Here is a 15,190-nt window from a genome sequence, read left to right as displayed (position 1 = left end):
ATTAGAATTGATCCCAGGGTCTGCCCCACCCTTGCAGACTTGGCCCCTGGGTCATAACTTTGAAACGGTTGAGATCCCCACCCCAAAACTATATATACAAATGCTTGGCAAAAAGAGACAAATGCAGTCAAGATATTAGAATCGATCCTGGGGTCTGGACACAACTCTAGGGACCTAGTTTCTGAGTCAAAGCTTGGAAACAGTTGAGATCCCCACCCCATAACCATACATAAAATTGCTGGGCATGAAAAATCTAATATAGCTATGCTACAAGGATTGGCCTTGGGTTCTGGCATATTCCCTTGATCTCATTTGGAGAATAGTTTGCCATGATTGCTTAGGTATCCAGGTGAGCGATACAGGCCCTCTGGGCCTCTTGTACTTATACAGGTGAGACCTCTATAAATGTACAGGTGAGACCTCTATAAATGTACATGTTAAACCTTTATACCTGTACAGGTGAGACTTCTATAAATATAAAGGTGAATCCTCTATAAATGTACAGGTAAAACCTTCATACCTGTACAGGCGAGACCTTTATACTTATACAGGTGAGACCTCTATAGATGTACAGGTAGGACCTCTTTAAATGTACAGGTAAAATATTTATACCTATACAGGTGTGACATCTATACCTGTACAGGTGAGACCTCTATAAATGTACTGGTGAGACCTCTATAAATGTACAGGTGAGACCTTTATACCTGTACAGGTGATACCTCTATAAATGTACAGGTGATACCTCTATAAATGTACAAGTGAGACCTCTATTAATGTACAGGTGAGACCTTTATAAATGTACTGGTGAGACCTCTATGAATTTATTGGTGAGACCTATATAAATGTACATGTGATACCTCTATAAATGTATAGGTGAGACCTCTATAAATGTACAGGTGAGACCTTTATAAATGTACTGGTGAGACCTCTATAAATGTACAGGTGAGACCTTTATAAATGTACTGGTGAGACCTCTATAAATGTACAGGTGAGACCTTTATAAATGTATGTGTGAGACCTATATAAATGTACAGGTGAGACCTATATACATGTACAGGTGATACATTTATACTTGTCTGGGTTGGACATCTATAGCTGTACAGATAATACCAGTTTATCTGTGACTGAATTGTTAATCAGACTGTGATTCTGTGGAACACTTGCCCTGTATATATATACTTCATTATAAAGAAACTGGACACACTAGCTAGTCCTGCATTAATCATACCTTCTTTTCAGAACTTATTTTAAATGAACCCTTCTTCCTGACTGTTATGGCAATATTGCTTCTGATGCTGCTGTAGCTACCTGTTAGAGCATACTGACCTTATGTAAAACTTACCAAGATGTACCTGTCTGAGAGATACCTGAACACCTCTCTACAACCTGTCTGTAGATGATGCCAATGGCCTGTTGTGTCATGCTGAGTTTTATTTTTGGTGTAATATCTGCACTGTTTGAGTATGGATTGTGTGTGGTCTGGTGGATGTGTTTAGGTAATCAGTAAGTGATATCACACGATTTATGTGGATGGTCGCTACATCTAGTGGGTATAAAGTTCTACAGTGGTAAATGCAGCATTGGAGGAACTTCTATCATAGCAGTGAGGTAAGGTAGTTCAATATTGGGTGTGTACCAGTCCTAACAGCATTAAGGTAAGGACATTGTTTTATTTGAGGGTATCTGTCATAGTAATGAGGTAAGGTAGTTCAATATTGGGTGTGTACCAGTCCTAACAGCATTAAGGTAAGGACATTGTTTTATTTGAGGGTACCTGTCATAGCAATGAGGTAAGGTAGTTCAATATTGGATGTGTACCAGTCTTAACAACATTAAGGTAAGGCTATTGTTTTATTTGAGGGTACCTGTCATAGCAATGAGGTAAGGTAGTTCAATATTGGGTGTGTACCAGTCTTAACAACATTAAGGTAAGGCTATTGTTTTATTTGAGGGTACCTGTCACAACAATGAGGTAAGGTAATTCATCAGCTTAGGATGTAACTGTGTGTGGGAGAGGGGATATCATCTTAGGATGTAACTGTGTGTGGGAGCGGGGATATCAGCTTAGGATGTAACTGCGTGTGGGAGAAGGGATATCAGCTTATGATGTAACTGTGTGGGAGAGGGGATATCAGCTTAGGATGCAACTGTGTGTGGGAGAGGGGGTATCAGCTTAGGATGTAACTGTGTGGGGGAGAGGGGATATCAGCTTAGGATGCAACTGTGTGTGGGAGAGGGGGTATCAGCTTAGGATGTAACTGTGTGGGGGAGAGGGGATATCAGCTTAGGATGTAGCTGTGTGTGGGAGAGGGGATATAAGCTTAGGATGTAACTGCGTGTGGGAGAAGGGATATCAGCTTATGATGTAACTGTGTGGGAGAGGGGATATCAGCTTAGGGTGTAACTGTGTGTGGGAGAGGGGATGTGAGCTTAGGATGAAACTGTGTGGGAGAGGGGATATCAGCTTAGGATGCAACTGTGTGTGGGAGAGGGGGTATCAGCTTAGGATGTAACTGTGTGGTGGAGAAGGGATATCATCTTATGATGTAACTGTGTGTGGGAGAGGGGATCTCAGCTTAGGATGTAACTGTGTGTGTGAGAGGTGATATCAGCTTAGGATGTAACTGTGTGTGTGAGAGGTGATATCAGCTTAGGATGTAACTGTGTGTGGAAGAGGGGATATCAGCTTTGGATGTAACTGTGTGTGGGAGAGGGGATGTGAGCTTAGGATGAAACTGTGTGGGAGAGGGGATATCAGCTTAGGAGGTAACTGTGTGTGGGGGAGGGGATATCAGCTTAGGATGTAACTGAGTGTGGGAGAGGGGATATAAGCTTAGGATGTAACTGTGTGTGGGAGAGGGGATATCAGCTTAGAAGTTTGTGTTATAGAACTGACCATCAGTCCGAGATGGTGGAATATGACACCTAATGTTGATATAAGGACTAAAGGCCTGACCAGAACTAACTCAATGTTGACCAGGTCAGAGATGACCAGAGCAAATACTTGGGTATTGAAGGTGTGTTTGTAAATACTGTGATCCCCTGGTCAAACACATACTTTAAACCTGTGGTGTAGTCTGGGGTCTGGACATTCAGGAGACTAGACCAGCATGGAGAATACCAAGGGTGTGAAAAGACTACCCTCTGTATTTTCACCTGCCAGTAATGAATTTAAGGTTTATCTAGTTTAATATAACCTTTAGAATTTGCTGTCGACCTTCATGCGCTTAATTACATTTTTTTTTATATGAATTGGTAAGAAAGAAAAAGTATTATACAGTGGAATGACTAGGAAAATTTAGACAAGTCACTTAGCAAATGTAGGTAAGATATATTGTTAATGCTCATAATATGTGTAGGAAAGAGGTTGAATGTTTTCCTATATATCCTAATCTAGTCTTTAAATTGTGTGTGGGTGGTCAGGTGGTGCAGTGGATAGCGCACTCACTTTTCTCTAATGTGGCCGAGGTTCAATACCCCTATCGGTCACCGGCCTGGCCACGTGGGTTTTCTCCGGGTACTCTGGTTTCCTCCCACATTGAAAACTCCCTCCATGTAATTACCATCTGGACCAACAAGACTGATTATTATAAGTTAAAGAACTTGTTTCACAATAGATGTAAAATAAATGAAATTTAAATTTTAAATTACCAGTATGTTAGAGTGGACATAAAATGTCTGGTTTATAGAAAGTTTGGAAATAACAAAGACTTCTAATAAAGGCCAGGGGTGATATGGCGTTAGTGTGGACAATATACCACTTCTGGACACTTCAGTTCTGAACAATATCTTAATGACTTTGTTATACAAATGATAACATTTTAATGTCCAGATTAACGGAGATCTGGATTATAACAGGTCAGCTGTATTTACCTTGATCCTGAATACTCCTAATACATTAGTCCACTACAGGTACAAATGTGTTTTATGTTTAAACTTGAGTGTCCATACTAGATTGTATATGTGAGTATTTATAGACACAGGTAGGTCATAAATTGACCTACAAACATTATCTGTATAGAAAACATATCAGAATGTTTGTTTTACACCTGTTAGAGTAACATCGCCATTAGGACTAACTTAACCGATCATTTTACCTATCCGTCACTGACCTGATTCTAACGAGACTTGTACAGGTACATCAAAACATTTATAAAAACTTTGTACACTTTGTCCTGGTGGTAATGTTAGGACTGAATCAACCTGAGAATCGTACCTGAGGTAAGATCTTTTCACCTGTGAGGGTCCTTCATCACCTAACAAGGCAGGCTCATACAGGTACGTCAAAAAAGTCACGATCATTTGGTACTCGATTCTGAAGGCTTAGCAGCTGTTTTGATCCTAGATTTTATCATCACAATGGAACAGTGAATGTTTATGTTATACTAGAGTTATACGAGGTCAACAGATATAGATTTCATGTGCTGATATAAAAAAAAACAGGCTTTTTGTGTATTACCGTTTTATCTTTTACTGATAATTCACACCCTATATAGAATAGTTAGTATCGATCAGTGTGAGAAAAATGCTTAAAATGTGATCAATTTAGTTACTATTATCGGTGTTTGTGGTGTAAGCACAGGTATACCTTGTTACAGGAATGTACCAGCTGTAGTGAAGGGGATGTCCTTTACACATCACACAAACTTGAGACGGTGTCGTCTTACCTCTCTGACGTGACACTGACATCAGCTGCCCTCTCCCACCACCTCACATACAACTCAAACCTCTGTCTCCTCATCACATGTAGAAATAAGCATAACTTTCTTGGGAGAAAAGTGTCGGTTTTTAGATTGTTTCACAAAAAGAACAGTTTCTGTTCAATCTTTGAAGATTTTACATTTGAATGAAACTCTTTAGTTTCCCTCACAAACAGTACAAAATAGGTTTGTTTATTATCATACACACTGTTTGTGATATACAAACTTTGATGTTTTCTGTTTCTGTATTGCACAGCAAAGATGCAAAACACACAATATCTTACAAGCTTTAGTGTATTTGTTGTTGCTGCTTGCATTGCTGTGTAGGTGTACAGAAGTTGGAGGTATTTAGCTGTACTCGGTGATTTGGCTGACTGCCCTGATATATAATGCTGGTATGATACCTGATAGTAAAGCTATAATGACAAGCCATTCAATGGATGGAGGATGTTTCCATACACACTTTATACTTTGATCTCACACTTGTTACTGTCTGACAGTCTGTGAACTAGAGTGGTGTGGTCCCTTACCTGTATCCTACCGGTAAACAGGATTGGGTAACCTGAAGAACCTACCGGTAAACAGGATTGGGTAACCTGAGGAACCTGCCGGTAAAGAGGATTGGGTAATCTGAGGAACCTACCGGTAAACAGGATTGGATAACCTGAGGAACCTACCGGTAATAAGGATTGGTAACCAGGAACCTACTGGTATTGAGGATTGGTAACCAGGAACCTACCGGTAAAGAGGATTGGTAACCGGGAACCTATTAGTAATGAGGATTGGTAACCAGGAACCTACCGGTAAAGAGGATTGGGTAACCTGAGGAACCTACCAGTAAAGAGGATTGGTAACCAGGAACCTACCTGTAACGAGGATTGGTAACCAAGAACCTACCAGTAATGAGGATTGGTAACCAGGAACCTACTGGTAACAAGGATTGGTAACCTTGAACCTACCGGTAACCAGGATCCTATTGGTAACCAGGATCCTATACCTTTATCAAAGATCCTTAATGAAAATGCACTCTTAAGGTAAAACCTCCCTTTAATGAAAAGTTTACTTTCAAGAACAATTCTACCTTGTCGCGATAATTTTACCTTACACAGGATCCTAGTTGCGACAAGGATTCTACCTTAAACAAGGATCCTAGCTGTGACAAGGATTCTACATAAAAAAAAACAAGGATCCTAGCTGTGACAAGGATTCTACATAAAAAACAAGGATCCTACCTCTAATGAAAAATTCTACCTTAAACAAGGATTCTACCTGAAGCGAGAATTCTGTCTAGATTCTACCTTAAACAAGGTCCTACCATTGACACCTTAAACATAGATTCTACCTCTAACGAGAATTTTACATTTAACACGGATCCTACCTTTAACGAGGAAGTACAGTAACATACCTGCAGTGTTTCATGCCAAGGTGAAATTCCTGGGAATACTTTTAATTTCAAAAGTATTTTGCTTAATTAATATGACGTAAAACACAAATAAACCAAATGTGGATGTACCTGTTTTTTTTATAAATGAGGATGTACATGTAGCTGTGTCTAATGGATGGACCTATAGACTCCTAATTATAACAGACGTACCTGTATCCTGTAGGTAAGCTTTGAAAAGGAAACACCAATATTCCGCAGTTTAACAAGGATTTAATCATTTTCAAGGACTGATACAAAGGCAAAAGATATTATAGAATCATGAGTTACATGAGACCAGGGTATAGTAATCTGGTATTTAGGGTATTGTTTAGGATTCACACCTGATGCAAGTTGAAGTACATACAGATGATTGATATCAACATTGTAAGATTTCAAGACAAAGGTAAGCAGGTAAATGATAACTGAAGTCTTGGTTTGAAATATCTGTAAGCCATGATTTAAACTTGATGTGTTATATAAGACATTATTTCTTGTGTGCAAAAAAGAGTCAAATATCTCGGTGATATCGGTAGTGGTAGAGTGCATATTCTATTGTTATAAGTTCAGTTTATTTTCCGATACATGATCTGTATGATCCTCTTCACCAGACATGTACATATATTATATAAAAGTTTGGTGATGGACATCACAGTGTTAACACAGTATGTTAGCTCTGTGATTCAGGTCCAGATCAATGCAATGTTTATCAATTCTGTTTTAATGTATTTAATGATGGTGGTGATATCACATCCCATGGAAGACTGTTCCATGATTTTACCCCTCGTAGGGGGGAAAATTCTTCCTTATTTCAATGTGGTGGATAAAGCTTTTAGGAAAGACCCCTTTTACAATGTCTTTCGGAAAGTCCTGCCACATTTTAAGGAAATCTGATGCTTTTCGATGAAAGGCACCACCCGTTATCTTGAATATTTCTATAACATCACCTCTTGCAAGTCTGAAGCTCAAAGTAGGTATGTTTAGTCTTTTAAGCCGCTCCGGATATACAGATCTCTAAATCCCGATTATGCCAGTAAAAGTGTGCTAGCACTTCATTTTGAATATGTTTGTAAGGCCTTATTGCATTTCATAACAGTATGACAATGCAAATTTAATACACCCAGTATGGAAATCATACTATAAAGATTAGTCCCTGACCAGTAATGGTCTGTGCTATTATAATGTCACAATGTCAATGAAATAATCATTTAATTCCATTGTGCTCATAGAATTGGAGTTGCAAAATGAGTTTGGTTCCATGAATTGCAATGCCACATGTTGTATAATGAAACTTTCTGTATTGACCTGATCGCAGTTTAGTGATATAAACGATGAAATGTCAGACAGAAAAAAAAAGAACAACTTTGTCTAAATCTGTCATGGATGGACAGGTTAGTGACTGACGTTGTTACCTGGTACAACTTAACCTTTGATTACACTGAGTCACCAGGACTTCCTGTCAACCTGTTATCTATCATTACCCTACAGCTGGTTCCCTGTATCTTACTGTTAGAAATATCTGGTACCCACTTTCTAATGTTTGTACAAAATTACACTACAAATACGAGAATATCAGGTACTGACATGTAGAAAATCTAAGAAATAAAATGCAGATAAATCGGTCAAACTTACTAGGTTTTGTTTGTTTTACATGTTGTCAGAATGCTACTGTATTGGTTGTCAATGTGTACAGATTGTTACTGTATTGGTTGTCAATGTGTACAGATGGTTACTACACTTGTTGTTGGTGTTTACAGATTGAAACTATACCAGTTGGTGTGTACAGCTTGTTTCTATACTTGTTGTCAATGTGAACAGATTGCTATTATATTTGTTGTCAATATGTACTGATTGTTACTATTCTAGTTTTTAATGAATATATATTGTTACTATCCTAGTAGTTAATGTTTACAGATTGTTACTATTCTAGTTGTCAATGTCTACAGATTGTTACTATACTTGTTGTTGGTGTGTACAGATTGAAACTATACCAGTTGGTGTGTACAGATTGTTTCTATACTTGTTGTCAATGTGTACAGATTGCTATTATATTTGTTGTCAATATGTACTGATTGTTACTATTCTAGTTGTTAATGAATAAATATTGTTACTATCCTAGTAGTTAATGCATATATATTGTTACTATTCTAGTTGTCAATGTTTACAGATTGTTACTATTCTAGTTGTCAATGTTTACAGATTGTTACTGTTCTAGTTATCAATGTTTACAGATTGTTACTATTCTAGTTATCAATGTTTACAGATTGTTACTATTCTAGTTGTCAATATTTACAGATTGTTACTATTCTAGTTATCAATGTTTACAGATTGTTACTATTCTAGTTATCAATGTTTACAGATTGTTACTATTCTAGTTGTCAATGTTTACAGATTGTTACTATTCTAGTTATCAATGTTTACAGTTTGTTACTATTCTAGTTGTCAATGTTTACAGATTGAAACTACTGTAGTTGTCAAAGTGTACAAATTGTTACAAATTGACATTGTGTACAAATAATGAATGACCTTCACCCATATTCAGTGTCACAGGGGTCAAATATGTCAACAAGTTAAACATCTTCTCCTTAATAACTAAAATGGCTAGGATAATGATATTTAGCTAGTAGCATGCTGGGATGAAAGGTTTGAAAAGTTCGTTCAAAAGAATGACCTTGAACACTTTAAATTACCTCTTCTGAATAACAAAAATGCAAAAGATGGTGATAAGTGACCAATAGCATGCTCTGGTGAAGAGCTATCACGATTGTTCATGTAAATGACCTTGACACACTTTCAATGTCACATCTGGTCAATTGTGTTTAAATCATTAAAAGTCATCTTCTCGATAAACAAAGGGTATATTTGGCAAGATGCATTCTGGGATGAAGGTCTATAAAGTTTGTTCAACTTAATGTCCTTGTTTGACTTTTAAGGTCACAGGGGTCAAATGTATTTAAATCTTTTGACTGATATTTTGCCTGTAGCTTTTTTTTAGTCCACTTTTAAGGTTACAGTTATGAGAATAATACCAGGTGAGCTATGCAGACCCATTGTACCTTTTGTTTATCAGCGTACAGTGTTTCAATGGGTGGTTACTATCAATAGTCAGTATGTTGTCATGGTTATTAGAGATATGTCGCTGTAAATAGGTTGTCACAATAGACAGGTCATCATTACATACAGTCTAATTTTAAATAACTTATCATTTCAGAGAGTTGCAGAGCCATGCGTGATTCACTCCAACTGGCCTCTGAGCTACAAAGGAAGTGTTCTAATTCACCTTGGTGACCTTGACCTCCAGGATTTATCCTCTGGAGAATTCTATTTTTACATTGGACACACATTTTCTGGGCAGCTCCACCTCATACTCAAGTATAGATCCGATGTGGGCATACAGGAAGTGGTTGTCCTTGACAACGAGTTACAGGAAATGTTCACCATGGACTGGCTAAAGGTCAAAGTCAGGTCAAGTGAAGATCTTGGCCAGTTGTTACAGCAATGTCTGGTGGGATTCGAGGAGAGTTTGGCCAGACTAGTGTTACAGGATGTTACCCCAGATATGTGTCATAAGTGTCAACAGAACAGGAGAGACGGCCCAGGGGGCGGGGCATCCAATCCCTCGTGGACCAATCACTATGCCAAAATGAAGGCACAGCGTCAGCACAGTCAAAGTAGTCAAGGTCATTCATCACTACCAGGTGAGTCAGGTATTCCATTAGAGAGGAACCATGCGTATTAGAATTCTGATATTTTCACTGTCAAGTTAGTTAGGAACTGTACTACGTATACTTTGTGTTTTCTAATGAAATATTTGTGCTTGACCTTCAAAGTTCATATACAAGCTGCCACAAAGCCAACTCCAATTCTATAAATAGATAGTCATACAGATAGCAAATTAGTCATTATAGTACACTGGTAATCAAGTCATCCCTCAGTACCGACTTTTGATTTTGAGCGATCTCTTTGTCGGTATTTGTTTTGGACAATTGTGTCTTAATTCCTGCGTCCTAACTGAGACAAGTGAATTTCAACTACCTATTTTGATTGTAACCTTACAGTTACATTGAACTGTCATGACCCTTGTCTCCTATATAAGGGGAGGTTATAATTAGGGCCCTGTATCGGAGATATGGGTGCCCTATAGTAATCACTCTGTCTGTCTGTCTGTCTGTCTGTCTGTCCGTCCCCAAATTTTGTTCCTGGCTGATTACTTTGGTATTTATTGACCGATGTACATGAAACTTGGTCAAGATGTTCAGTTCACAAAAATACACATTGAGGTAAAAATTCAAGGTCAAAGGTCAAGGTCATTAGGTTCAAAGGTCAAGGTCAAATTTTACATCTTTTCACTGATGAACATTTTGTTATGACATTATGAAGCAAAGTTGATCAGAATTAAACAAGGAGTCAACTGACCAAAGGTCAAGGTCATCGGGTCAGGGGTCAAGGTCAAATTTTGTATCTTTTCACTGGTGAACCAATTCGCTATGACATTATGGAGCTAAGTTGTTGGGAATTAAACAAAGAGACATACTGAGGTAAAGTCGATGTCAAAGGTCAAGGTCATTAGATTCAAAGGTCAAGGTCAAATTTTGCATCTTTTCACTGATGAACATTTTGTTATGACATGATGAAGCAAAATTGATCAGAATTAAACAAGGAGTCAACTGACCAAAGGTCAAGGTCATTGGGTCAAAGGTCAAGGTTAAATTTTGTATCTTTTCACTGGTGAACATTTCGCTATGACACTTTGAAGCAATGTTGCTCAGAATTAAACAAGGAGTCAATTGACCAAAGGTCAAGGTCACTGGGTCAAAGGTCAAGGTTAAATTTTGTACCTTTTCCCTGATGAACATTTTGTTATGACATTATGAAGCAATGTTGTTCAGAACTTAACACAGAGTCAACTGACCTTAGGTCCAGGTTACGGGGTCCAAAGGGTCAAGGTCAAGTTTTGTATTTTTCACTGATGAACATTTTGTTATGATATTAAGAAGCAAAGTTGGTCGGAATTAAAGAATAAGTCAACTGACCAAAGATCAGGGTCACTGGGTTAATGGTCAAGGTCATTTGGGTCCAAAGGTCAAAGACAAAGTGGATCTCTGACTTTGACCCTAGCTCATGATGGAGGAGGTATAAAAGGTGAAATAAAACAAATCAAAGCTAACAAATGAGTATTGCACCGGTATTTACATTTCTGTTAGCCCAGCAAATATGGAGGTGGAAGGAAACAAGACTCACATCATAGTACATGTAAAATGTATATTTTGCTTCCTTGCAATTCTTTTTGAAGTCCAAATATCAAACGTCAAGCTCAGCTATATGGGCAGATTGCTTCTTGATGATTATGGGGGTTATATTGCCTAAAGACGGGGCCCTTACTGACCTGTCAGTGTTCTAGTTATCCTTTATATAAGCCTGCCGCTAATTCCCAACTGAGGTGCAATGTCATGTGATGAATTTATAAATCTGTGAAGTAGACTAAATCCAGAGCCATAACATCAGAGGTGTAACCGCAGTAAACATAGATATACATGTACAATTATTTAACAGAATAATTAAACAATGGTAATTGCAATTTACCATATCAGATTTCAGTTAAATGCTGAAAGACACATGAGTCATTTTCTTAATAAAGAGTGACTCAATGGCTAGAGCCTGTATCAGGCAGTAATATGAGTACCTCATAAAACAAAGGGACCAATTAAACTGCACTGCAAAGTTATACTGGTAATTTGATAAACTGATATTAATGCACATGTACCCAATGACCTCATTCTATGGTATGTATGTTATAACTGACATCTGGGCCTGTATAAGTCCAATATCTAGTATGTTTTCAGTGTAATTATTAATTAAGATTTCCATTAATGATCAAAACTGGATTATGATGTTTCAAAATGATCGTTTGAAGACGAGGGAAGGCAAAAGACAAACAACTTTTCCTTGTTCTTTTCAGAAGATTTGATTATCTCATGCTTAAGTTTTTGTTTTATTGAGCTAACAGAAATAAAAACAAGTATAGTGTGCTGATCAAATTTTCAAAATTTTAATTTTATTTTTAGTATTTGATAATAAAATAATTTTTAACTTTCTGGTACATTCTTTGATTAGACAAAGGTTATAATTAGGTGTAAAACAGTTGAAAAATTATGATGGAAAAAAACACCCACTATAGTTTATTTTTAGGCTACTTGAGTTCTTGGGAAGTTCTTGGGCTCTGCTGTATGTCTGAGTGTGACTTGTACAATTCCTTTTCTCTCAATCTACTTAAACAGGTATAGATGATAGAAATGGATATCAGACGAAAATGTTAAAATAAGTAAATTTCTTTAGTCATTTAATTAATATTTAACAGCATCTAAATATAAGGGTCCTGTCATATGATAGGTGGGTTTGAATAGGTCTGTCAGTAGACAAGTGTGGATATAACACTGTCACACTGTTAACCTGACTTTAGTACTGCTTCCTCATGCTTAATTTGAGGATCTTAATTACAATACATTAAAGCATCTATAAAAGGAACCCTAATGAATGAGGATATGCTTTTGTGCCTTTTATTTGAGGACGAAAATGTGACATAAATATATCTGATATCTGCAATACTTGGGATCTGTTATAACATTATTTTGATGATCTATAAAAAATTGGCCAAAACGATTGTATTTTGGTGATCTATATAAAGTTAACTAATGTAAATAAGGGTGAACTAAAGGTTAGACATGGACAGGTGTAACATATATCGTCTGAAGCCAGTGATCACCTAACTGCCAAGGTGACGTCCCGACATCATTGATGATAAGTTACTTTAACTATCCCCTACCCCGCTGTACATTGTAACCTCTGGCAGTAAGTATATATATTTGTCACCAGTGATACCTTTAATAGGTGTTTCTACATATATCTGTCACCAAGCTTTTCTCGTCAGCCATTTGTTTCCTTAGCTCTGCTTTCTTGAGGAAACAAACTGCTCATGTAAAATACATCAGTCTCATGGAGGAGATGGACGTAGGACCCTTGACCTATGCATCCTTAAGTCTAGCAGTTATTGATGCAGTTTAAGCGGAGATTGTCTGGTGTGGAGATGTCATAGAAAAAGATTTCATGGCAAATCTAATTACTAATATAAAAAACAACTAACATACATATGAATATGTTTTGTTTTTAATTTTACCACAAGAAATAAAGGCCAGGCTGAGTATCATATACTAAATGTTTATTTTTGACGTCGACCCTGTCACAACAACTCAGTAACAGGAAAGATGGCTTGAGTTTGAACATAACAGTTTTATGGATCCTGGCCTGGGATGTTGTCACTAAAATTTCATTAAATTTAGAATTAGTAATAAGTCCTTATTCAAGTGGTGCCTGATCTCCTAAAACCTTGAAAAAAGTCCTAGATATTAGAAAATATGATTGAAAATATAAATAGCTTCAGGTAACATCTTTCAAAACTTTATATCTCTGGATCATTCGGTTTAGACCAGTAAATTACCCAGTAATATTGAATGTTTATAGATCTGTAGTAGATACATATAGCATTAATCATACTTAGACAAGGGAGATAACCCATGCCATCATATTGAGTTAAGTGGCATCCTAATATGCTGGTACTCTATCCAGTAAGTGGCATGCATATATTGAACCTACCCTCACCTCCCTTTCCTGTCTCTAACTTTTATTTTTTTGTTTCAGCTAATGCATATTATTATCAGCACATACATCTCTCTATAAATATAGAAAAAAAAATTTGAAATGCAAATTATACCAAAAAATAGATAAATTGAGAAACATATATTGAATCTGAGAGATTTTTTTTGGTTCATGATAAATACCCAATGCTAAGATGAAGTTTATCCTTCAGCAAATTACCAGAAAAAAGTTCATTACTAAAATAACTTGTATATATTAGAGTACAGTGGAGTATTGAGTCACTTGCCTTAGCTTGAGACTACATATCAATTATATAATGTTAATGTCAGAAAAGTATATATTATGCAATGTAGAACAAATCCAAACTATCAGTTTTAATCTGGTAAACACACTGTTTTTAGTTTATAAAAAGTTTTCATTGAGGCAAACAAAACTTATCTTTCAAAAACTATGACTAGTACTATTGTATGTACAGTTAGGCCTTATTTAACGGCTGGGGTATGATTTAGGCCTATGTTTTCACCCATTGTAGTGGTTTCTGGGCATTAGATCTCTGGTACCGTCAAGCAGACTCACCAAATTTTCTATACTGTTACACCTTGAGGTGAGGATTTTATCTCCTAATGTACCGTTGGATGTAAATAATCTACTCATTGATTGGATTGTTATCCGGCATTGATTGTCACACCTATAACAAAGCCACATTTAAATGTCTAAAATGATATTTACCCGGGATAATTATCACCAGCTGATTGGTCTGAAACCTTTATCTTTCTTCTTTTCAATGGTAATGTAGAACTGTAGATTTATTGTAAGCACACTGAAAACATAGGTAAAAAGCTTTGTTAGTTTTCCATGTTAAAACAAAATAACAAAATTTTGTGAGGAAAATATCAAAATATCATTTATCAGAATGTATTAAGAAAATTAAATGAAACATTTTTGATAAATACATATATTTTGTATTTTCAAGTTAAAAGATGATAGGGATATAGTTTGTTTACTTGGAGGATAACTTTACAGAAATAGTTGCGGAGATCTGACTATACTGTGTATGAGTGAAGATTTTCTCCGTGGAGCAGATATGGTTGATGGGTAGATAAAGAGCTGGTCAGCCTATCATTGTCCACTACAGAATGGACTTTTGGACATGTATTATAAATGACCAACTACAGCTTTATGCTTCCTAAAGCCGGATTTATTTATATCTCCAGTAAATTAAAGACCAGACATTTCCAGTCCATTGACATGTCAGCTACTTCAAAGGAGGAACCTGTCCCCCTCTGAAATTTATCAGGTTTACTTGGGTAGCCCTAGATTTTTTCCCAGGTCCTGCGTTTACATTTGTGACCGAGGACATGAAGCGCAGGACGCAGGACATCATTTCACCATTAATTTTAGTTTGAGTAGTGGGGGG

The 15,190-nt window shown here is 36.9% G+C and overlaps 1 protein-coding gene across 5 annotated transcripts in view; it reads left to right on the top strand.

Annotated features, from left to right (window-relative positions):
- LOC110466848 (puratrophin-1-like) overlaps positions 1–15,190 on the top strand; it is a 107,870-nt gene that overhangs the window by 26,772 nt on the left and 65,908 nt on the right. For all 5 annotated transcript variants that reach the window (XM_021523636.1, XM_021523637.1, XM_021523638.1 and 2 more), the window contains one exon: positions 9,332–9,818. In XM_021523636.1, the coding sequence (XP_021379311.1) occupies positions 9,332–9,818 (487 nt within the window). The remainder of the gene's footprint in view (positions 1–9,331; positions 9,819–15,190) is intronic.

This window comes from Mizuhopecten yessoensis, unplaced genomic scaffold (genome assembly GCF_002113885.1).
Source record: "Mizuhopecten yessoensis strain PY_sf001 unplaced genomic scaffold, ASM211388v2 scaffold11145, whole genome shotgun sequence".
NCBI classification, from domain to species: domain Eukaryota; kingdom Metazoa; phylum Mollusca; class Bivalvia; order Pectinida; family Pectinidae; genus Mizuhopecten; species Mizuhopecten yessoensis.
The sequence above is the reverse complement of the archived record's forward strand: the minus strand, read 5'-3'. Positions and strand labels throughout refer to the sequence as shown.